General features: G+C 42.8%; 2 protein-coding genes across 4 annotated transcripts; both read left to right on the forward strand.

The window, feature by feature from the left end:
* The first annotated feature begins 335 nt into the window (after nucleotides 1–335).
* On the forward strand, nucleotides 336–19,250 carry LOC110496451 (basic leucine zipper and W2 domain-containing protein 2). 3 transcript variants are annotated; one of them, XM_021572368.2, is made up of 12 exons: nucleotides 336–440; nucleotides 7,617–7,687; nucleotides 9,214–9,390; nucleotides 12,576–12,679; nucleotides 15,123–15,188; nucleotides 15,364–15,499; nucleotides 15,589–15,698; nucleotides 15,961–16,131; nucleotides 16,327–16,473; nucleotides 16,639–16,777; nucleotides 18,297–18,419; nucleotides 18,648–19,250. In XM_021572368.2, exons 2-12 carry the CDS (start codon nucleotides 7,624–7,626, stop codon nucleotides 18,674–18,676), a joined length of 1,266 nt encoding a protein of 421 aa, XP_021428043.1. In that variant the 5' UTR covers nucleotides 336–440; nucleotides 7,617–7,623; the 3' UTR covers nucleotides 18,677–19,250. The 3 variants fall into 3 exon arrangements, with proteins under 3 accessions (XP_021428043.1, XP_036808925.1, XP_021428044.1); XM_036953030.1 differs by lacking the exon at nucleotides 336–440 and adding an exon at nucleotides 2,914–2,937; XM_021572369.2 differs by lacking the exon at nucleotides 336–440 and adding an exon at nucleotides 4,048–4,086.
* Nucleotides 19,251–20,280: 1,030 nt separating this feature from the next.
* On the forward strand, nucleotides 20,281–24,392 carry tspan13b (tetraspanin 13b). Its single transcript, XM_021572370.2, has 6 exons — nucleotides 20,281–20,512; nucleotides 21,515–21,682; nucleotides 22,359–22,439; nucleotides 22,876–22,989; nucleotides 23,227–23,337; nucleotides 23,608–24,392. Exons 1-6 carry the CDS (start codon nucleotides 20,450–20,452, stop codon nucleotides 23,680–23,682), a joined length of 612 nt encoding a protein of 203 aa, XP_021428045.2. The 5' UTR covers nucleotides 20,281–20,449; the 3' UTR covers nucleotides 23,683–24,392.
* The last annotated feature ends 1,187 nt before the right edge of the window (nucleotides 24,393–25,579 follow it).

Consider the following 25,579-nt stretch of genomic DNA (forward strand, 5'->3'; position numbering starts at 1 on the left):
CTTGCTGTGGATGTGTGTTTATCCCAAAATCGTTACACCACTTGGCAGGCACAGACGTGACGAGAGTAAAAGGTGATGGCCTTGACCAAATGTATAATAAATATGTAATTGAAGGGAAGTTAAACCATCATTGGACCACACCACTAAGTGAAGAAAAGAGGTGACAGATTGTCCACTCACTAACTTAAAATGCATAAATGTGTTCTTATTCCTCTTTACAATTTTAATAGCTTGTAATAAATGTATTTGGAGGGGAAATATCCTATATGTTAATGTTATAGTTTGGTATATTTAATTCTGTCTGGATTCCCCCTATACGGACGTCTTTGGTTTAATCCGGCTGTATTTCAAGTGTCTGGCCACTCTAAGCGGTTTTGATAAGTGACTGTTCTTGCTTGTCGTCGTTCATCTCAACTTGTTGTAGAGTCATCCACTGCAAGGTAAGTCCCTCAAATATTTCACATTATGAAATGTAATATTTAAGCCTAAATGTTCAACTTTATGAGCTTGGCTAGGTTTGGTGACAAGTTTAGACCTAGTTCTCTTAAAATGTTTGTTGTTTGGCGTAAGAAATCATTTACATAAGTACATTTTTGACAAATATATATTAACATTGGCTATAGAAACAACGTGGATAGCTGTAATTGCCATTGCCAAGCTGGTTCTGCCCACGGTGCGGTGGGTTACAGGTGCGCCGTGCTCGCATGGCCGGTTTTGGAGATGCCAACCGCCATGGGCTACTGTACAATGTAGCCACTAGCTATGTATCATTTAAACAAGCTTTATAAACATTATTTGTGACATGATAGTGTCCACAGTCCTCCAAAGACATAATAGCCAACTGGAGAACGAGACTGGCATATTTGGGTATATTTGGAATTCGATAGTCTGTAATAACACGCAGTTCTGTCAGCACGTGCACAGATGATCAGTGATCCAAGAATAACGATCGAGGTGACCGCTCAGCACCCGCTGCCGCTGAACTCTTTGGAGGGCATTAAAGCGGCTATAGGAGAGGATCTTAATTTCAGCCAGTTTGCTACAGCAGGAAAATAATCCTGCAGCAACGGGAAATGTGAATTATTATGTCGATTATGATTAATGAACATTTGTGTAGTTGATACCCATAATATTTTTGCGGATAGAAATGTAAATGTAAAATTACTTTTTTTTCTTATGGCTAACTTCCAGGAAATTTGAAAAGACAGTTAATGAGTTCGCCTTGACTAAGGCTTTTCAAAAAGCTTTATGTCAAGAAACTTAAATGCAGTGTTGCAGTAAAATCATCTAAAGCAAATTTGGTGATAGACAAAGAAAGTGAGGCATTAATGATGTCAACATTTTTTTATATTTATACATCTCTTGTGATGCGGTTCTGAGCAGCACTGATGGATGTGTTGACATGACAACAGCGTCAGAGTTTTGAGTGACCCTTCCCCGCCTTTTGTTCCATGCTGCCTGAAGACCTAGCTAGCCAGTAACTTGTTAATACCAGATACAGATAAAAGTGGAGACATAAGTACAGTATCTTTGTCATAAATGAATAGTGTAAACTTTCTTTATAATTGCTGACACCCTACAGTCAAATTTGGCACCAGTAGAGTTGCGATCTAGTTAAATAAATCACACCCCTCTGCAAACACGCATTCTCCATTATTGGTTACAAGGCTGTACATATTTAAATTAGGTAAGAGAATATCATGTTTCCATTGGTGTATTAAAATGAGAGTTGGGGTGATGTCACCTTATCCCTTAATAATTCCGCCTCCTGAATACAAGTGTTTGACATGGGGTAGGGGACCAGTAACTTTATGATCAAACTTTATCAATGTGAAAGCAATAGTAATTTCTCATACTTTGGTCATCATACTTTGATCTGGTTTCATCCAAATATCATAAAATCATGTTTTCCATGAAATGTGAACTGTTCATGGCCTTTAAATTTCAATGTGAAAAGTATACGTTTTACACTGCAAGTTTTACATTTCCTGTGTTGCAGGAAATTCTCCTGCAACAAGGTGATCAAATTAAGATCCTACACCTGTATTGTTGTCCACTATAATGAGAGCTGATGGCCAGATAGGGCGCAGGCATTCATTCATTCATGGAAGTGAAGTCTCTTTCGCTCACACAAAAAGAGGTGCATTCTTTTATACTGTAGTCTTGAAACGTGAAACTAGTCGCGTTTTGTTGTCACCCTCTCGTACGAGCACACACTTTCTGTAATTCCTATCAGCCAGACTGAACTCCACCGAGGCTGTTGAGTCTCCCCTTAACCATTCTCTGGCCACTGTTGCCTGCTTCCAGGAATTGTATTTATTTTGGGCATTGAATGTCAGTTGGACAGACCTACAAAGCCTGTGTTTGTGCATCTGTGCGTGTTGGTGACAGGCAGCCTGCTGTATGTGTGTTTGTGTGTGTTGGTGGCTGGGGAAGGGGTCTGTGTAACATGGCACTGGTATGTGACAATGCACATGGCTTGACATGTGAAATCATGAGGGGAGTTGTTGTTGAGAATACTGGTTGTGATTGACCATATAAAGCTGTGGTTATGAACCTGGTCAGAGATGTTACACAAGTGCAGCCTTCCACATCAAACTGGTTCTCTGTCATGGAGTCTATGGAGTTCAGAAGAAGTCCACTAACAGAGGAAGAGTCTCCCATGACCGACCATTATGCTGAGATTTGGCTCTAGGTGCCTAAATGAACAGAGGAGTAATATTGTGAAAAGGGGGTTGATTTTCCCCCTTTTCTTGTGATCAGACAGTGTAATAGGCCTTTTCACAGACAATCTGGTTGTGAAAAGGAACATTATTCAGATTGATTGTCTCATCACAGAAATGGCAGATTTTCTTCTCCTTTTCACAATTTTACCTCAGAGGTGACGCATAACTCTATCTCCTCCTTAGCAGAGGTCTGTGTGGAGGTTAACATCAGGTGAGTCCTGTTTACAACATCTTCTACACTGATAATTGCTGTGGGATCACTACCATCATCCCCCAGGGCAGACTACCGGTGCCTAGCCCAGCTCACTGTGCTCTCCCTGGGGGCAAAAATACTAAATCTGTGGGTATTGTCAGGTGCTTTTTAGAGGTCTTAGAGGTACAGAGTACACAGTGTGCACAGAGCTATAGGGAGACAAGAGGCTCACTCTAACCTAACTAACCCTAACCACCAAATATGATTTGTTGGTAACACTTGCACCTGCAGCTAAAATAATGCTTTATAGATTATAATAAGCATGTATGAGCCTTTATAATGTCTTAACACTTAAACTGCCGGGCCTTGCTTCCGCCCTTATTACGCCAATGAGAAGCCATTTTGACTGCAACATTCTACGTCTAATAAATACATTTCATATGCTGTCAGAAAAATAGTAAGTGTTTTGGAAACCTCATAATTGTCTCTTTATGATACAATATAGAAATCCTAGTGGTTAGAGCATTGGGCCAGTAACCGAAAGGTTGCTAAATTGAATCCCCGAGCTGACAAGGTAAAAATCTGTCTTTCTGCCCCTGAACAAGGCAGTTAACCCACTGTTCCCCGGTAGGCCGTCATTGTAAATTACTTTGTAAAAGGATTTGAAAGTCACTTTTTTTGCACTCCAGGGAAAAAGTCATCTTAAACTGCTTAATACACAAATTATGTTCATATCAAAATTCTAACAACATACTTGTGTTAAATTGATGTAGAAAAAGTCAAGGACGGAGGGTGGCATGACTTGTCAAATGTGACCGACCACCTTGATTCTAGAGGTTGACCAATTAATCGGAATGGCCAATTAATTAGGGCCGATTTCAAGTTTTCATAACAATCGGTAATTTTGGACGCCGATTTAAAAATATATTTATATATATACATTTTTTTACACCTTTATTTAATCTTTATTTAACTAGGCAAGTCAGTTATTTTCAATGACGGCCTAGGAACAGTGTGTTAACTGCCTTGTTCAGGGGCAGAACGACAGATTTTTACCTTGTCAGCTCAGGGATTCAATCTTGCAACCTTACGTTTAACTAGTCCAACGCTCTAACCACCTGCGTCACGAGGAGCCCGCCAGTTACGCGAATGCAGTAAGAAGCCAAGGTAAGTTGCTAGCTAGCATTAAACTTAATCAATCATTATCACTAGTTATAACTACACATGGTTGATGATATTACTAGTTTATCTAGCGTGTCCTGCGTTGCATATAATCGATGCGGTGCACCTTCACCAAAAAGGACTGTCGTTGCTCCAACTTGTACCTAACCATAAACATCAATGCCTTTCTTAAAATCAATACACAGAAGTATATATTTTTAACCCTGCATATTTAGCTAAAAGAAATCCAGGTTAGCAGGCAATATTAACCAGGTGAAATTGTGTCATTTCTCTTACGTTCATTGCACACAGAGTCAGGGTATATGCAGCAGTTTGGGCAGCCTGGCTCATTGCGAACTAATTTTCCAGAATTTCACGTAATTATGACATAACATTGAAGGTTGTGCAATGTAACAAGAATATTTTGACTTAGGGATTTCACCCGTTAGATAAAATACCGAACGGTTCCGTATTTCACTGAAATAATAAATGTTTTGTTTTCTAAATAATAGTTTCTGGATTCGACCATATAAATGACCAAAGGCTCGTATTTCTGTGTGTTATTATGTTATAATTAAGTCTATGATTTGATAGAGCAGTTTGGCTGAGCGATGGTAGGCAGCAGCAGGCTCGTAAGCATTCATTCAAACAGCACTTTCGTGCGTTTTGCCAGCAGCTCTTTGCAAGCACAGCGCTGTTTATGACTTCAAGCCTATCAGCCTAATGGCTGGTGTAACCGATGTGAAATGGCTAGCTAGTTTTCTGGGTGTGCGCTAATAGTGTTTCAAACGTCACTCGCTCTGAGACTTGGAGTAGTTATTCCCTTTGCCCTGCAAGGGCCGCGGCTTTTGTGGAGCGATGGGTAATGCTGCTTCAAGTGTGGCTGTTGTCGATGTGTTCCTGTTTCGAGCCCATGTAGGAGCGAGGAGAGGGACGGAAGCTATACTGTTACACTGGCAATACTATAGTGCCTATAAGAACATCCAATAGTCAAAGGTATATGAAATACAAATGGTATAGAGGGAAATAGTCCTATAAATACTATATTAACTACAACCTAAAACCTCTTACCTTGGAATACTGACATCTCATGTTAAAAGGAACCACCAACTTTCATATGTTCTCATGTTCTGTGCAAGGAACTCAAACGTTAGCTTTTTTACATGGCACATATTGCACTTTTACTTCTCCAACACTTTGTTTTTGCATTATTTAAACCAAATTGAACGTTTCATGATTTATTTTGATGTATTATATTAAGTTAAAATAAGTGTTCATTCAGTATTGTTGTAATTGTCATTATTACAAATCAATGTAAAAAAAAAAAAGGCAGATTAATCGGTATCGGCTTTTTTGGTCCTCCAATAATCCGTATCGGTATCGGCGTTGAAAAACCATAATCGGTCGACCTCTAATCACGACTTAACACATGTGTGCCGTACAGAATCCGTCTGCCAGGGGTAGCGCTTCTCTCTCAGATGAATCTGCAGGTAGCTAATCATCCAGGTTAGCTATGTAACATTAGGCTATAACTAGCAAAGTAAATGGCTCTGAGATACGAATAATAAGATCATACACGTAACGTTAGCTAGCGAGTTATTCAACTGTTACTATGCACCTGCAACAAAGAGAGCTCAGATGTGAGTGCCTTTAGAATTTGGAATCAGGATATTTTCTACCTGTGGCCTGCAGTGTTTATATTTGTTGGCTTTATGTAGGCTACTTTTACATATTGGTAATGGTAATAGAAGTTACTAGATTTGTATCATTTTAATTTAGATTTAGATTTTGATTAACCACATGACATTTCATTTATAATAGTCTTCATATCTCAAAAGTAATGAAACTGTTCCACGAAAATGTGCATATGAGTATCATAACTTGCACGCAGATCAGTAGAAATGGTACGATAACTTGGCACTACAAATGAAAAAGGTTGCCGACCGCTGGTGTAGCCTATACCGGCAACTTCAGGAGCTTAATGGCAGAATCTGTGAAGGCCAGCAGCAGCGGGAGGAGGAGGGTTGGAACAGGTTCTTTCTTCTGGTTAGGCTGTATTGATATCTGGCTCCCTCTTTAGTAATTTGTCTTCATTTTTAATTGCAGTAGCCTACATATAGCTGATTTTATTCAAACATATGGTGTGTTAAAATACAAGTTTAAACATTTTGACTAATCGATTGGTCGAAAGAACAGACAACTCGATCGACCAACCAAGATTTTTTTTATTTTTAAGTAGGGGACATCCCTAATGGCATGTCAACCATAGTCAGAAGTTGTCTAAAGAACATCTGGATCTAGGACCAGACAACATGTTTTGGTGTGGTACAGTAGATTGTAAGATTCTTTAATCCCTTTGACCCTCTAGTACTGGTCTGTCTCACTGTCTGTCCCAAGGAGGACTGTGCACTCAAAGACCCTTCGGTGTCCAATTGTTAGTCTCTCTCATTGGATCAGATGCAGTTAGCTTGTACCAACCGTGCATGTGTATCCCTGTGGTCATTCATGTCCTTTTTGTAATAAGAGAGAGGGAGACTTGTGCTGTGTGGACGATGACAAGTGTGAGTGTGCATACAACCTGTCAAGTTTTAGAACACCTACTCATTCAAGGGTTTTTCTTTATTTTTACTATTTTCTACATTGTAGAATAATAGTGAAGACATCAAAATAATGAAATAACATATGGAATCATGTAGTAACCCAAAAAATAAAATTAGCCGTCATTTGCCTTGATGACAGCTCTTGGCATTCTCTCAACCAGATTCATGAGGAATGCTTTTCCAACGGTCTTGACGGAGTTCCCACATATGCTGAGCACTTGTTGGCTGTTTTTCCTTCACACTGTGGTCCAACTAATCCCAAACCATCTCAATTGGGTTGACGTCGGGTGATTGTGGAGGCCAGGTCATCTGATGCAGCACACCATTACTCTCCTTCTTGGTCAAATAGCCCTTACACAGCCTGGAGGTGTGTTTTTGGTCATTGTCCTGTTGAAAAATAAGTGATATTTCATAGTTTTTATGTCTTCACTATTATTCTAAAATGTAGAAAAGAGTAAAAATAAAAACCTTTGAATGAGGTGTGTCCAAACCTTTGACAGGTGTATAGTACAGGGCACAAGGTTGACAGACTGGACAAGTCTCAGACAGTCACAGAGCATTAAGTGAATTCTTTCTCTAACTCACTGTCACTGCTAAGAGGGAATCACAGCTGGTAAGCATAGAGCTTTCAACTGACATCTGAAGATTTGCTGAAGGTTTGAGATTTTATGAAGTGCTTAACTATTATTGAATTTGTTTGTCAACTATTAGTAAACTGTCACAGTACATTTTTGGGCATATTAACACATGTATAAATAACTTTACCATAGTAAATGTACGACATATTTATTAAGATATAGCCTAGAAATTATGTTGCGGACCGTTAAATATGACAGAAACGAAGACATTCTGTCATTAAATGGAATGGTAGTGTTGTGTGTTGACCATGTTGTATATGGTCTGCTCATTTCCCATTTCTGTATTTGTTTTCCTCAGGACTTTTATGAATACCGGTAAGCAGCAGAAGCCAGTGCTAACAGGCCAGCGGTTCAAGACCAGGAAAAGGGGTGAGTTGCGTTACGACCACAGACGGCTGTCTACGTGCGAAATCAATGCCTATTGTTTACCACGTACAATGTGTTAGCAAGACAACATGCATGGTGTTAAATTGCAGTACCAATATGTTGTCAAGACAACAAACCGTGTTAAGTTGCAATAAGTTGAGATAATTGAACCAGTCTTTGAGACTATAAAATGTCTTGATTATTTTTTAAGTCTCACCGACAACCAAATTGTCAATGCACACTTGTAGCTCATATCTCTTCTATTAAGATCTGCTTCTTGGTAAGGGACCAGCAAAGGGATAGCAGGGTTCTCCTCTATGTTCCTCCTCTTCTCCTGTCTTCTCTCCTCTTCTGTCCTCTTCTCTCTCCTCTCCACACATAAACACAGACTATAAACACTCTTCGCTTCTAGGGTTCTGTTTCATCTCTTTGTTGTGGCTTGACATTCCCTTTTACACAACACCTACTGCAATGACTGGCTCCCAGTCATTAAGATGTTGAAGTTTCTAGAATGTCACAGCATCGGTGTGTGACCAAGTCACACCTAGTCTCAGCGTGAGTGGAGCATGTCACTGTTGCTGACAGCAGTGGCAGGACACAAGGCAGAGCTGAACTAGCCTTGTCCCAGATCTGTTTGTGGTGTCTTGGCAACTTCCAGACATGACATCACAAACAGATCTAGGGCCAGGCTATAGCTGAACTTCCTCCCAGTACAGTGGGTGTCGTTATGAACATTACTCACAGAGCAGAAGGACATGTAGTGTTGTAGGAACATTTCGTTCATACTCCGTGAGGCCCCTTGTTGATTCTCTTGATCCGTGTGTTGATACCCAGAGAGCTATTAATGAAGAGGACATCGTTTGGACAATGTGTTCTTTGTGAAAAACACAGAGGATTAATCAGGGAGGCTAACCCTCCACCAGGCCAAGTAGCAGCTAGTGTCCCATCACGGCAGTGTCCCTTGTCTTCATCACACATTGACTGGGGAACTGAACAGCTGTCTGTGACACTTCCAAATGTACCGCTGTAGCTATACCATATGTATTGACTTTTACCCCTAGAGATCATTCACTAACGTACATATGGCAGCGCTTCCCAACTGGCGGCCTGCGGGACATTTTATTTGGACCCCAAGCTGTCTGAGCAAAAATAAATGAAGCAAGTATTTTTTATTGTTGGACATAAAAGACTGTAAAAACACCAGCAAATCTGCTCCAAGTTATTAACATTTTGGAAATTTGTTCATAATAGAGAGATTTTATACAAATGTAAACTAGATTTGACATGATTTAGTCAAATATTATATCTGTTTGGGCTTCTTACGGTCAATTTGACATCTACAAATGATTTTAGAATTATGTTCCGGTCCCCTGATCATCAGCTCTAGTTGAGGGTCCCTGACATACGGTATATATTATGCATGGTTCACCATACCTTCTTTTCTGATGTTGTCTGTGTTAGGGTTTGATAGACATTAGTGTACCTACAGTACAACACTGTCCTCCTCTGCCTTGTCCCTCCCCACCCAGATGAAAAGGAGAAGTTTGAGCCCACAGTTTTCAGAGACACAATTGTTCTGGGCCTCAACGAAGCAGGAGGAGACCTCGATGCTGTAGCTAAGTTCTTGGACGTTACCGGTTCCCGACTCGACTACCGTCGCTATGCCGACACCCTCTTCGACATCCTCATCGCGGGGAGCATGCTCGGTGAGTGGAGGAGTGTAGTGAATTTAGCAGGCAGCACAACCGGGACTCAAACCCAGGTCCCAGGACTGTCAGTCCACCTTCTTAGCCATTAAGAGGTCTGCACCGCTTGATGATGTCGCTAGGTGTTATATTAAGGTAGCTACAGTGTTATGGTTATCTGCACGGTGTCAGCTCAGTGGTGGAACATCGTGGTCCTTTGTATCAGTACTGTGCACAGTGTTACTGTCCCCCAGTGTCCATCCATGAACCAGCTGATCGCAGTAACCGGGCTGTCCATTCAGGCAAGGACAAATTTACAAACAGATCACAGCTGGCTTTGTCAGATTATCAGGGTCATTTCCCATTATCAAAGACATCCGGGAGAGACTGTTCTTCAGTAGACTGCAGGCACCAGCATGAACCCTAGTGGGTACCATATCGCTGGATCAGAAAGCAGAACTTTGTTAGAACATAAGGAAAGGAAAATTGTACACTCTCTGTACTAGGCTTTAGAAACGTAATTCATGTCCAAATACACACTATCTTTCTTGCACACACACATTCACACACGCTCATTCACATCCTGACATGTTTAATCTGTGTAGATTTAGTTGCTGTCTGTCTCTATCCAGCTCATACACACGTGCACACACGCATGCAAACACACGCAGGACCCTCTGCCAGGCCTGTGTCAGTCTCTGCATGTCAATCCCCATTAGAGATAACAGGTTTACCCTGGTCCTATAGTCCTATAATAAGACCCTGGCAGGGAGAGACCGAGCAGCACAGAGGGAGACCAGGGATACAGATGTAGGCTCTTAATTTGATTTATTTCTTAACAGCTAAATAATCCTGCAGAAACAGGATTTTACCGTTTTTTGCTTGATCGGTAATGTTGCTTGATCGGTTCTAAGGCTATTAGCTGGCCAAAAGAGGCTACAAGAAAAGTGGAACACTTAATATAACTGTGTTAGTGTGGGTTTTCAATAAATTAATCACAAAGCTCATCTGCATTTCCTGCGATGAAGAAAAATTCTCAGCAAAAGGAGTGATCAGATTAAGATCCTACCTGGTAATCCACCAAAATAAACCATCCTCTCAGGGAACCAGATTAGCCTTAAATTTAGCGTGGAGGATTAGCTCCTGGTTCACACTTCACACACATGCACTCGTGAAGGCAACAAATGCAGGAAATTCAGACGCACACAAAACAGTTTAGTTTGATTGTATTGTTTATCCACAACAGTCCTTAAAAATGGATTCAAAGTCAACAACGATTGTTAAAGCATTAGATACAGGTTGCAGTTTGGACTAGAGGTCGACCGATTATGATTTTTCAACGCCGATACCGATTATTGGAGGACCCCCCCCCCCCCCCCCCCCCCAAAAAAACGATACCGATTATTCGGCCGATTTTTATTTTATTTCTTATTTTATTTATTTGTAATAATGACAATTACAACAATACTGAATGACCACTTATTTTAACTTTTAATATAATACATCAATAAAAATCAATTCAGCCTCAAATAAATCATGAAACATGTTCAATTTGGTTTAAATAATGCAAAAACAAAGTTTTGGAGAAGAAAGTAAAAGTGCAATATGTGCTATTTAAAAAAGCTAACGTTTAAGTTCCTTGCTCAGAACATGAGAACATATGAAAGTTGGTGGTTCCTTTTAACATGAGACTTTAGGTTGTAGTTAATATAGTATTTATATGACTATTTCTCTCTCTACCATTTGTATTCCATATACCTTTGACTATTGGATGTTCTTATATGTTCTTATAGGCACTTTAGTATTGCCAGTGTAACAATATAGCTTCCGTCCCTCTCCTCGCTCCTACCTGGGCTCGAACCAGGAACACGACAACAGCCACCCTCGAAGCAGCGTTACCATTGCAGATCAAGTCTCAAAGCGAGTGACATTTTAAACACTATTAGCGCACACCCCATCAGTTACACCAGCCTCATCTCGGGAGTTGATAGGCTGGAAGTCATAAACAGCGCAATGCTTGAAGCAGAGGGAAGAGCTGCTGGCAAAACACACAGTGCTGTTTGAATGAATGCTTACGAGCCTGCTGCTGCCTACCACCGCTCAGTCAGACTGCTCTATCAAATCATAGACTTAATTATAATATAATAACACACAGAAATACGAGCCTTTGGTCATTAATATGGTCGAATCCGGAAACTATCATTTCGAAAACAAAACGTTTATTATTATCGCATATACCCTGACTCTGCGTGCAATAAACACAAGAGAAGTGACACAATTTCACCTGGTTAATATTGTCTGCTAACCTGGATTAAAAAATTTAAAAATATATACTTCTGTGTATTGATTTTAAGAAAGGCATTGATGTTTATGGTTAGGTACAAGTTGGAGCAACGACAGTCCTTTTTCCGCAAATGCCACCGCATCGATTATATGCAACGCAGGACATGCTACATAAACTAGTAATATCATCAACCATGTGTAGTTAACTAGTGATTATGATTGATTGATTGTTTTTTATAAGATACGTTTAATGCTAGCTAGCAACTTACCTTGGCTTCTTTCTGCATTCGCGTAACAGGTAGGCTCCTCGTGGAGTGCAATGTGAAGCAGGTGGTTAGAGCGTTGGACTAGCGTTAGTTAACTGTAATGTTGCAAGATTGAATCCCGGAGCTGACAAGGTAAACATCTGTCGTTCTGCCCCTGAACAAGGCAAGACACTGTTCCTAGGCCGTCATTGAAAATAAGAATGTGTTCTTAACTGACTTGCCTAGTTAAATAAACAATATTTAAATCGGCCAAATCAGTGTTCAAAAATACTGATTTCGATTGTTATGAAAACTTGAAATCGGCCCTAATTAATCGGCCATTCCGATTAATCGGTCGACCTCTAGTTTGGACTCTAAGCCATCATATACTGTATCCTCAAACAAGAACGGATTAAAACATTGGATCAGGCTGCATCAAGAGCCATCCATTTACAACTAGATGACAGACATGTTATACATGCATGATGTTTTAGTCAGATTTAGCAGCCGGTCTTATCCAGAGCGACGTACAATCAGTGTATTCCACTAAACTAGGTAAAAAACACCTTACACAATCATTACAAGTAAAAGCTAGCCGTTAAGACCAGAGATGGGGAAAGGCCCATGTAAACAGGATTTAACCTTTAACCCTGGTGGCTTTCCCCTTTTGTCTCTCAGCTCCCGGTGGTACGCGTATTGATGAGGGGGACAAGGCCAAGGTGACGGAACATTGTGTGTTTACCACCGAGGAGAACCATGCTAACCTCCGCCGCTATGCTCAGGTTGGTACACACGCACGCACGCACACACACACACACACACACACACACACACACACACACACACACACACACACACACACACACACAGACGGACACACATGAATGAATGAATGAATGCACACACGCACGCACACACTCTCTGTCTCACCATTGACTTTGTCACATCCTCAAACGTTAGCCAACATTTCCTACCAAGGCCTTGAGGTGGAGAGGATTTTGGGCTTGAGACACCTGCAGTAAAGTGGTATTAGACCTGCTAATACCCACCAAACCCCTGGGAGTATCCAGTTTGTCAACACTCCACCATGACATCCTTTTAATATAATCCTCCTCCATTAAACTCACTCACTCCTGCTTGTCTGTCTTTCTTTTGCTCGCTCGGCGTCTCTTTCTGGCCGTTTCTCTCTGGCCGACTCTCTCTGGCCGTCTCTCTGGCCGTCTCTCTCTCTCTGGCCGTCTCTCTCTGGCCGTCTCTCTCTGGCCGTCTCTCTCTCTCTCGCCGTCTCTCTCTCTCTCTGGCCGTCTCTCTCTCTCTCGCCGTCTCTCTCTCTGGCCGTCTCTCTCTGGCCGTCTCTCTCTCTCTCGCCGTCTCTCTCTCTCTCTGGCCGTCTCTCTCTCTCTCGCCGTCTCTCTCTCTCTGGCTGTCTCTCTCTCTTGCCATCTCTCTCTCTGGCCGTCTCTCTCTCTGGCCGTCTCTCTCTCTGGCCGTCTCTCTCTCTCTCGCCGTCTCTCTCTCTCTCTGGCCGTCTCTCTCTCTCTCGCCGTCTCTCTCTGGCCGTCTCTCTCTGGCCGTCTCTCTCTCTCTCGCCGTCTCTCTCTCTCTGGCCGTCTCGCTCTCTTGCCGTCTCTCTCTCTGGCCGTCTCTCTCTCTGGCCGTCTCTCTCTCTGGCCGTCTCTCTCGCTCTGGCCGTCTCTCTCTCTCTGGCCGTCTCTCTCTCTCTGGCCGTCTCTCTCTCTGGCCGTCTCTCTCTCTCTCGCCGTCTCTCTATCTGGCCGTCTCTCTCTGGCCGTCTCTCTGGCCGTCTCTCTCTCTGGCCGTCTCTCTGGCCGTCTCTCTGGCCGTCTCTCTCTCTCTCTAGCCGTCTCTCTCTCTGGCCGTCTCTCTCTCTCTGGCCGTCTCTCTCTCTCTCTGGCCGTCTCTCTCTCTCTGGCCGTCTCTCTCTCTCTGGCCGTCTCTCTCTGGCCGTCTCTCTGGCCGTCTCTCTCTCTGGCCGTCTCTCTGGCCGTCTCTCTCTCTCTGGCCGTCTCTCTCTCTGGCCGTCTCTCTCTCTGGCCGTCTCTCTCTCTGGCCGTCTCTCTCTCTGGCCGTCTCTCTGGCCGTCTCTCTGACCGTCTCTCTCTCTCTGACCGTCTCTCTCTCTGGCCGTCTCTCTCTCTGGCCGTCTCTCTGGCCGTCTCTCTCTCTCTGGCCGTCTCTCTCTCTGGCCGTCTCTCTCTCTGGCCGTCTCTCTCGATGGCCGTCTCTCTCTCTGGCCGTCTCTCTCTCTGGCCGTCTCTCTCTCTGGCCGTCTCTCTCTCTGGCCGTCTCTCTGGCCGTCTCTCTGGCCGTCTCTCTCTCTCTGGCCGTCTCTCTCTCTGGCCGTCTCTCTCTCGCCGTCTCTCTTTCTCTTTCTTTTCAAGGGCTTTATTAGCATGAGAAACATGTTAACATTACCAAAGCAAGTGAAGTAGATAAACAAAGGTGAAATGAATAATAATGTACAGTAAACATTATGCTCACAGAAGTTCCAAAAGAATAAAGACATCTCAAATGTCATATTATGACTATATGCAGTATTGTAAGAATGTGCAAATAGTTAAAGTACAAAAGTGAATAAATAAACATAAATATGGGTTGTATATACAGTGGTGTTTGTTCTTCACTGGTTGCCCTTTTCTTGTGGCAACAGGTCGCAAATCTTGTTGCTGTGATGGCACACTGTGGTATTTCACCTTTTCGAAATGGAAATTTATCAACATTGGGCTTGTTTTCTAATTCTTTGTGGATCTGTGTAATCTGAGTGAAATGTGTCTCTATGGTCATACATTTGGCAGGACGTTAGGAAGTGCAGCTCAGTTTCCACCTCATTTTGTAGGCAGTGTGCACAGCCTGTCTTTTCTTGAGAGCCATGTCTGCCTACGGTGGCCTTTCTCAATAGCAAGGCAATGCTCACAGAGTCTGTACATTGTCAACGTTTTCCTTAAGTTTGGGTCAGTCACAGTGGTCAGGTATTCTGCCACTGTGTACTCTCTGTTTAGGGCCAAATATCATTCTAGTTTGCTCTGTCTTTTTGTTAATTCTTTCCAATGTGTCAAGTAATTATCTTTTTGTTTTCTCATGATTTGGTTGGGTCTAGTTGTGTTGCTGTCCTCTCGCTGTCTCGCTCTCTCTCGCTGTCTCCCTCCTAGCCCTCTGTCTGTGACTGAATCTCATGTCCCTCTGTGCGTCTTTGTGTTTCTCTAGGTTTTTAACAAGCTTATCAGGAGATACAAGTACCTGCAGAATGCCTTTGAGGAGGAAATCAAAAAGGTAAAGTATTCACAGGAAACACTCTCATGTGAAGTCCCTAACTGATCTACTTCAGTTTTTCATTCTCCTAAGTACTTCTGGTGATGTCATATCTTAAGGTGTTTAGGCATTTTGTATCTATTGTCTTTAGTTTACATAATTGTCTTGATTGATTAATTGATTTTATCGTGTGTAGCTTTTGCTGTTCCTGAAGGCATTCAGTGAATCAGAGCAAACCAAACTGGCTATGTTGACTGGTATCCTATTGGCTAATGGCACTCTGCCCCCGCCCATTCTCACCAGCCTCTTCAGCGACAATGTTGTCAAGGAAGGTGAGTGTGTGTAGGGGGGGGGTTTGATTTCTTGAGGCATATATTTATAGCTTCTTCCAAGTTGTTCTCTTATTCTTGGTATATTGCAGGTATCTCTGCGTCCTTTGCGGTGAAACTGTTCAAGGCATGGATATCTGAGAAAGATGCCAATGCAGTCACCTCAGCCCTGAGGAAGGCTAACCTGGATAAGAAACTCCTGGTAAGAAACCCTTTAGGCAGTTAGCCTAGAGCAGTCATTTCCAACCTGATGTTAAAAAAAGACTTGGTGGTCCTCAAGAGCGTTTGAGAGTGATTTGGTAGTCCCCGAAGTGGAAAAGATTGGGAACCACTTGCCTAGAGGTTAGAGAGCCTCTTTTATTGTGCTCCTATTCTATTTCAGCCACAAGAGGGAGCTGTTGTGTCAATTTTTAGGGTTGAAGATCAATGGAAGTTGTTTGAGCCTCGACTTGTTGTTTCTCTAGGAGCTGTTTCCTGCCAGCAAGCAGAACGTGGAGCATTTCTCCAAGTACTTCAATGAGGCGGGGCTAAAGGAACTTTCAGACTTCATGCGTGTGCAGCAGTCTCAGGGAACACGCAAGGAGCTGCAGAAAGAACTGCAGGAGCGCCTCTCTCAGGACTGCCCCATACGAGAGGTACAGTACCAGATGCCATGTCCTGCCGTTGTACTCTTGAACAAGCACCAATATAGCTGCATTGTGCCCCACCCTGTGTTTCCAACCCCTCATTGGAGTGTGTTTATCTCTGGGTTGGGTTATATAAGCAAAAATAATACATTCCATTCTCCACAAGATAATGGACAGTGAAGAGTTATTATTCTGTGGTTCTAGATGGTGGTGTATGTGAAGGAGGAGATGAAGAGGAGTGCTCTCCAGGAGCAAGCTGTGATTGGTCTGCTGTGGAACATTCTCATGAATGCTGTGGAGTGGAACAAGAAGGAGGAGTTGGTCACCGAGCAAGCCCTCAAACACCTTAAAGTATGTTATCATAACATTAACCATTAATAACATAAATCACTCCTAACCTAACCACTCTATAACAACATGAGAGCTGGTCACTGGAGGCTCTCAAACACCTCGAACACTGACATCAACCAGGAATTAATGACTTTGTTTATGGGGTGTGTATCCTCTCCCCTCCAGCATTATGCCCCCCTGCTAGCAGCGTTCAGCACCCAGGGCCAGTCAGAGCTGGTGCTGCTACTGAGGATCCAGGAGTACTGCTATGACAACATCCACTTCATGAAGTCCTTCTCCAAGATAGTGGTGCTCTTCTACAAAGGTCAGTATTATCTTATACAGAACACTGTTTCACACAATTTCTCTGTAGAAAAAGAAAGGGTCTCTCTTTCATTTGTCTTAGTAGTCAGGTTGCAGTCAATTGCATTTCAATTTAGGAAGTAAACTGAAATTTCAATATCAGAGTGCATTCGGATTTTGTTACGTTACACTCTTATTCTAAAATGGATTAAATTGATTTTGTTCATCAATCTACACACAATACCCCATAATGACAAAGTGAAAACAGGTTTTTAGACATTTTTGCAAATGTAGAAAACATTTGTTTAAATGTATTTACATAATTATTCAGACCCTTTGCTATGAGACTTGAAATTGAGTTCAGGGGTATCCTGTTTCCATTAATCATCCTTGAGATGTTTCTACTACTTGATTGGAGTCCACTTGTGGTAAATTCAATTGATTGGATTCAATTGATTCGACATGATTTGGAAAGGCACACGCCTGTCTATATAAGGTCCCACAGTTAACATGTCAGAGCAAAAACCAAGCCATGAAGTCGAAGGAATTGTTCGTAGAGCTTCGACAGGAGTGTCGGCACAATTCTGGGGGTGGGTACCAAAACATTTCTGCGGCTTTGAAGGTCCCCAAGAACACAGTGGCCTCCATTCTTTAATGGAAGAAGTTTGGAACCACCAAGAATCTTCCTAGAGCTGGCCGCCTGGCCAAACTGAGCAATTGGGGGAGAAGGGCCTTGGTCAGGGAGGTGACTAAGAACCCAATGGTCACTCTGGCAGAACTCTAGAGTTCCTCTGTGGAGATGATTGTCCTTCTGGAAGATTCTCCCATCTCTGCGGCACTCCACCAATCAGTCCTTTATGATTAAGTGGCCAGGCGGAAGCAACCCTCCGTAAAAGGCAAGCCCGCTTGGAGTTTGAAACAAGATTCTCTGGTCTGATGAAACCAACATTCAATTCTTTGGCCTGAAAGCCAAGTGTCTGGAGGAAACCTGGAACCATCCCTACGGTAAAGCATGGTGGTGGAGGCATCCTGCTGTGGGAATGTTTTCAGCGGCAGGGACTGGGAGACTAGTCAAGATCGGCAAAGTACAGAGATCCTTGATGAAAACCTGCTTCAGAGCGCTCAGGACCTCAGGCTGGGGGCGAAGGTTCACCTTCCAACAGGACATCGACCCTAAGCACACAGCCAAGTCTCTGAATGTCCTTGTGTCCCAGCCAGAGTCCGGTCTTGAACCCAATCTAACATCTCTGGAGAGACCTGAAAATAGCTGTGCAGCAACGCTCCCCATCCAACCTGACAGAGCTTGAGAGGATCTGCAGAGAAGAATAGGAGAAACTCCCAATATAGGTTGCCAAGATTGTAGCATCATACCGAAGACTCGAGGCTGTAATAGCTGCCAAAGGTGCTTCAACAAAGTACTGAGTAAAGGGTCTGAATACTTATGTAAATATGATATTTCCATTTATTTATTTTTATACACTGTAACTTCTTCTTGTGGTGCTATGCTAATTGTGCCTGTTCTCTCTCCTCTCTCCACCCAGCTGACGTTTTGAGTGAGGAGGCCATTCTGAGGTGGTACAAAGACACTCACACCACCAAAGGGAAAGGTGTCTTTGTCGAGCAGATGAAGAAGTTTGTTGAGTGGCTGCAAAATGCAGAAGAAGGTAACGTTTACATTTAAATACAGGTTAAAGGTTAGTTACAGGTAACCTAATCAATAACTGAATAGAAAACCATTGCATTTTCCGAAAATTATTGTTGAATCAATGAAACTGGACTATTAACATTCAATAGACTTCCTGTTGGGCTGTAACGTCCTCTAAACTGTAATTGCTGTTTTCACCACTAAGAGGAGCTGTTTAGTAGTTATCCTTGTTTATTTTCCCCTGTAGAGTCTGAGTCTGAGGGAGAGGAGGACTAGAAGACCGACCCAGCAAGGAGTTTGTCTGTAACTCTGAAGTCTGCTGCATCCTGTGGCCTGTATGTCAGTCAGTCCCCATGTTGCATAGTACATGTTTCAGGTTGTCTTTAAAGCATTCATGCTACCTATTTTTCGAAGATTTGCTAGGCTTTATCATATTAGTGGGGTTCCTGAGACATTCAATATAAGGCATTGTGAGAAGTATGAGAACGTGTGCAACATTACTGCAATAAAGACTACCTGGAACGCACCTATTCATAATGTTCGACCAACCAGGGGTCAGACTCCTCAACCTCCTGCTCCAGGCAATCAAAGCACAACCCCCAGCAATAAACCCCTGGACCTCCCGACTCAACCTACATGAGGACAGGAGACTAGATTGCCAATCTCTGATATTTTGAATTAAAGCTTGGGCCTTTAATACAGACTCCCTTCACTAATGTTGTTCAGGCATAGAGAGGAAGTCCAGACCTCAATCTGCAGTAGATTGTCATACTTGTTTTATGGATACTCAACTTTGTATGTAACTTGGCAATGCTTTTATCTTTTTATTAATAAAGTGTTTTTATATGTATTTGCTTGTTTTGTTTCTGTATTGTGATCTTAAATCAGTAGGTTAATAAATAAGGGTTATGTTTATGTGTCTGGTTGATAGAGGCCAAGGAAGTTGGTTTTAACAAACTGATTAGTTAGGTAGTCAGAGCTGAATGAGAAAGTGGGTGACTGAATGCTATTATTGGGAGGAGATGAGAGGTGAAGTTCACTCAGTCATTGTGTAACTTAACCTTCATGCACCTGCTTCTGCACCTGAACAGATCAGGTAAAGGAATGCCATTGACACTTGTGACCTCTGTCCATTCCCTATTTAGTGTACTACTTTTGACCAGGGCCCATGGGGTAGAGGTTGCCATTTTAGACTCCAAATCTAGGGAGTTAATGAGCAACAGGGAGCTCCACTGTAGCTAGAGAATTACATCAGTGCAATACTGCTGCATCTACTGTCGGTCAATGTTTCTCAGAGCAGTATGTTGCCTCTAATATTCACTAGAGCCATAACCTGATTTCAGAATGTTTTTCCTTTACAATCCAGGGACTGAGAGTCCACACTCTGGGGTTGTCAGTTAATTGGTGCATTTAGGTCAAATGAATGCCTGAACAGCTTTCACTGACATAGATATTGTGTGTTTGCGTTCCTGCCTGTGCGTTTTTCATTTGAGGATCTCTGGGTCTCCCCCTACCTCAACCTGTCTGTCGTTTTCCTGTCTGTTTAGGTGAGCAAGGAAATCCCAGCCATGCAGGGCTTCACTGACCCACAGAGGACGCTTAATTATTCATGAACTAGGCCTGCTTATGTCTGTAATGTGATGCTGGTCTTACATGCACATTTAATGGTAACCTCAACTAATTAGCCAGCTCCAGTTGTCATAAGGATATTTGGATATAGTGTATCATGTGTCCTCATCAATATTGATACAATGATCTTGTAATTTTTGTGTAGGCTATTTCTCTGGAACGGTCAGGACGGTCTGAAACGCTCACCCGCTCCAACGCCGCTCCGCAATTATTTGCATATCAATGACAAACGTTCTCCTTTAACCAATCAGCTTCCAGTGGAAGCTCCATCTCAACCTCCATTCTAGGCATGTCATCTCGCGACCAGACTTTGTAGTGGTGAAATTCGTAACCGTCTTGTTTAGGGTATTTTAATTTTGTTTTTACAAGGAATTACTTTATCTTATTATTCGTTTAGACTATTACAAAAAAATCGCCAGGATGGGCTGCGCCGGATTCACCTGCTCCAAGCACTCCCTCTGTGCGCTCAATATCCTCTATGTTGTGAGTATACGTTTCAAGAATTTACCATATGGACCATTATTATTCCACTGTAACAGGTTTTGGTTGTTGGTCGGGTAGACTGACTATATGCTGCTTTTTATCCCGTCTGTACGGGTGTGTAAGAAACATTTTTGCCGTGCAGCCTATTGAAAACAATACATTGGGTCAGACCAGGCTCCCATGCTATTAATTATTCAAACTGAGCCGTTGTCTGGAATAAGATCTGCGTCTCCAGTTTGCCAAAGGCAACCTCGGCACGTCAAAATATTATAATTTATATTCACTATTTAGGTTAATGAATATTTAGAATAGCCTATATTATTTCCTGTTCATTTCCTATCTCTCCTGAGTCCTGACACTTTCCAATGTAAGTGTTCATCCTGTCTTTGCTCAGCTCAAACCATTCCTGATATATCTTATCGAGTGATAGTTACTGAAAACAACATATGGGCCATAGTGTGTGTGTCTGTAGACTCCATAGCATTCCTGTCCAAATCCTCAACATAGGGCCTCCAATGTTTTGCAGTCTGAGAAATACAGGAGTGATGTGGCATCAAAACAGACCACAGTGGTGACCTAGATTTAAGATGAATATATGTTTGCAGGCAAATAAATGCTGTCATGGTGGAAAATTATGTTCCGCTTTTGACTGTCGCTTCTTCTGCCTCTAAAAGCATGTAGTCTGAGGTGTAGCCTGTGTCTGCTTCAATGTCCTCCTGACCATTTGTACCATTGCAATTACATCACTCACTTTGTTTTATTACATAAGCCTATCTGATTTGTGGTCAACATCCACTCTCTCTCTCTCTCTCTCTCTCTCTCTCTCTCTCTCTCTCTCTCTCTCTCTCTCTCTCTCTCTCTCTCTCTCTCTTTCTCTCTCTCTCTCTCTCACACACACACAGACCATGTTTGACTGTGGAGAGTTCATACTTCATATACTGACCCATAGAGATCTATCACTTAGGGTCTTGGCTCTCTGTCCGTCCGTCCCTCCATTTCTAGATGGTGAGTCTGCTGATGATCGGCATCGCTGCATGGGGGAAGTGGTTCGGCCTGGTGTCAAGCTTCCAGGTGGTGGGTGGAATCATCGGAGTGGGGGTGTTCCTGTTCTTGGTGGCGTTGGTCGGCCTCATCGGGGCCGTGAAGCACCACCAGGTCCTACTCTTCTTCGTATCCCAACCTTCCACCAAGGCAGACTTGACCTGACCCTAGACCCAAGTATATTTGGGGTCTAGAATTTGAATTATGGCTTGAGTATAGGTTTGGGGTTGGTTTTCAAGTCTGTTCGATTGAGGCCTTGGGAAGGCTACGTGTTAAATTCAAGAGAACTGAAGTTTCAATGAAGCTTTTCAAATAGCTTCCGCAGATTGTCTGAATGAGACAATCCTCTACACGTCGTGCTTTAGCCTCACCCATAGTGCTTTATTTCAATAGGACTCATAGCCCCTTGTTGTTTATCCATGACTTGTTCTCCAGGTTGTGCTGTTCTCTTCCCCCCTGCCCTTCTGTATGTTGTGGGGAAATTCCTGCTCATCTTCCATTCATGCATGGCATGCACACGCAATGATATCTATGAGACCAGGTCCGGCATGGTATTACACATTGTAGTCAGCCTGCATAGATACTCCTGACCCCTGACCCCTGCTGCTGTCTTTGTCATTATTACAGTATTATTATTATATTATTACATTACGTTATTACAGTATTACACAGTCATTAATAGTGTATTTCACTCTCAAAATAATGAACCTCCGCCTTCGGAAGTGTTACGAACTGGGTTCAAAACTACAAACGCTCTGTGTTGAGTGTGTGTATTGGAGTGTTGTTCCTTGACAGTGGAGCCCAGTATATGATCATCCTCTTCATGGTGTTCATCGTCCAGTTCTCTGTCTCCAGCGCCTGTCTGGCCATCAACAAGGACCAGCAGGTAGGAACACAAACTGCTGTCAATCACAACAACCTTCTGCTAGGTGCTAGAGGAACAAAACCAACTTTTCAGACAAAACCCAGAAACCTTGTGATGAAATAGTAGATGGATACAAGACAACCTGTACTCCCGAACCATGATACAGTGTGTCTATAAGGATGTGAGCTGCATTTTGTGGCGAAATCTTAGAGCTAAAGGACGTGTCTCTTCTCAGGCTTTTTAGTGTTCTGCACTGTGGTGTGTTCCGGTTCCATGCCGTATGGATTATATTTTTAGAAGTAGATTACTATTTTATTCAGACTGACCTCCATCCGGTTCTAGAACAGCTGACTACCTTAGAGATGGTCCTGTGCATACAGGCATTGTAATACACTCATACACACAGATATAACTGCATCTATGGTGGTCAGTGCCTGCGGTTGTACCCCTGTTTTAGGAACACCTGTTGGAGGTGGGATGGAACAACTCTCACACCACCCAGAGAGACGTAGAGAAGAGTCTCAACTGCTGTGGCTTCTACTACGTAGACAACAACGGAACCTGCGATGCTGTGAGCATGACCGAGTGAACCCTCTGTTGCACTGAATCTACCGTCTGTTGTCGTTGACCGCTCCTTCACATGTCCCGAGCTCTGTTTGTGCATGCCAGGATGTATAATTACAATGAAAGAACACGTTTTTACGCATACAGTTTCTGATGATATTAGTTGCTGGATATTCAGTATTGTGGCTGTGGAGCAGTTTTCCTGACTAGTTGGTCTGTGTGGTGTTTCTGTGTCCCTCTACAGGCCTGTTTCCCCAACCACTCCTGTTCACCGTGTGCTGAGCAGATCCAGGAGCATGCAGGAGAGGTGCTGCGCTTCGTGGGCGGGATAGGCCTCTTCTTCAGCTTCACTGAGGTGAGATTGCCCTTTATATACAGTCAGGGGAGTGTTCTGCTGTATCAATCAATCCAGCAATCAATCAATTTAACTTATAAAATATTTTAAAATAGTGCTTTTGTCTTTACAGTAAACTAGCCTATTTTGAGGTGCAGTTCATGAAATCTAATAGGTAATGAAAATGTAGCTATATACAGTATGTAATCTATTTGTAGGTCAGCAGCATAAAACTGGGCCCAGTAATTCTTGTTACTTTGACCTCTGAATGTTTTATTCGTCCTTTTTCAGATCCTGGGGGTGTGGCTAACGTACCGGTACAGGAACCAGAAGGACCCTCGAGCGAATCCCAGTGCCTTCCTGTAACCGTTGGCAACTGCTGGCTTTGTACCCCGCTCTTGGAGTGGCCAACGTTCCTCCTGGAGAGCTACTGGTTGCGCAGGCTTTTGCTTCAGCCCTACTCTAACTGTGACACTAAAACAACTGATTCTTAACAAATTAGCTGCTCATCGGAGCCTTGTTCAGCTGAATCAGTTGTGTTAGTTAAAGCAGGGCCGGAGTAAAAGCCTGCACACCAAGTAGCTCTCCAGGTGGAGGAGGGCTAGCCGCCTGTTTTAGAGGGCTGTGTTTGTAAATAAGCGAGTGACTTGTGTGTGTTTTAACCAGCTGAGCAAAGCGGTAGCCCTTTGTGTGGTGTTACATGAAGTGATTGTTTTTCCAGAATGTGGTGTGTGTCTGGAAAATAACTAGGTCATGTTCATTAGGCACCAAACGGAAGACAAGAGGAACTAGCTTCACTTGTCGAATAGGAAACGCTCCTTTACACTTTCCGTTGCTAAATGTTTTCCGTGGTGTGCCCTAATGAACACGACCCTGCTGTATATTAAAGATGCTGCATGAGCCTATTACCCTAATAGGACACCTTAAACCACTCCCGATCAGAACCATATCCTGTATACACTGAGTGTACAAAACATTAAGAACACCTTCCTAATATTGAGTTGCACCCCCTCCTTTTGCCCTCAGAACAGCCTCAATTCATCAGGGCATGGACTCTACAAGGTGTCGAAAGCATTCCACAGGGATGCTGGCCCACTTTGACTCCAATGCTTCCCACAGTTGTGTCAAGTTGGCTGGATGTCCTTTGGGTGGTGGACCATTCTTGATCCACACGGGAAACTGTTGAACATGAAAAACCCAGCAGTGTTGCTTGCAGTTCTTGACACAAATCAGTGCGCCTGGCACCTGCTACCATACCTGTTCAAAGGAAGGCACATCAATCTTTTGTCTTGCAAATTCACCCTCAATGTCTCAATTGTTTCAAGGCTTAACCCCCCCCCCCCCACACACACACACACACACACCCTTCATCTACACTGATTGAAGTGGATTTAACAAGTGACATCAATAACAGATCATAGCTTTCACCTGGATTCACCTGGTCAGTCTTTGTCATGGAAAGAGCAGGTGTCCTTAATGTTTTGTGCACTCCTTGTTTATCCTCTCATATACAGATGCTCAGGCTTTGCTTCTGGTGACAAATCTCGAGAAATTAACATTTTCAGATACCACATTTGATATTTGACACACCCTTGATGGGCAAGCGTTCAGTATGCTCAGACCTGTATTAAAGCATGTGAACTGTGATGTTGTGACTACTGAATGACTCCTGTATTACAGATGATAGCTGACATGATGAAGAACAGTTAGCATTATTTTGTGCGCATTACAACTGAAGATGTCATTGAATATTTGTACATTTGATTTGAATCACTCAGTAACTGAAGGACTGTAGGATGCCGTTGATAATTGTATGCTGTAACTTCATAACTACAACTATTTAAGCAGCTTGTTGTTGCCTTTACTTTAAGTCATTATGTTACACAGCATTTGCATTTTTTTGTGTTCTGAATGTTTATTTCAGACACAAATAACCTGATAATTCCTAATGATTTGAAATCAGAAAAAACAAGGGGATACTTCAAGGGATTTTGGCAATGATGCCTGTTATCTACTTCCCCAGACTCAAATGAAAACGTGGATACCATTTTTATGTCTCTGTGTCCGTTATGAAGGAAGTTAGAGGTTGTTTTGTGAGCCATTGCTAACTAGCATTAGCGCAACGACTAGAAGTCTTTGGGTATCTACTAGCATGCTAGCAGACACCCATAGACTTCCAGTCATTGAGCTAGCGCTAGTTAGCAACTTCCTTCCAACTGCACGCAGACACATAAAAAGGGTATCCATGAATTCATCTGATTCT

Source organism: Oncorhynchus mykiss, chromosome 18 (assembly GCF_013265735.2).
Source record: "Oncorhynchus mykiss isolate Arlee chromosome 18, USDA_OmykA_1.1, whole genome shotgun sequence".
NCBI lineage: Eukaryota > Metazoa > Chordata > Actinopteri > Salmoniformes > Salmonidae > Oncorhynchus > Oncorhynchus mykiss.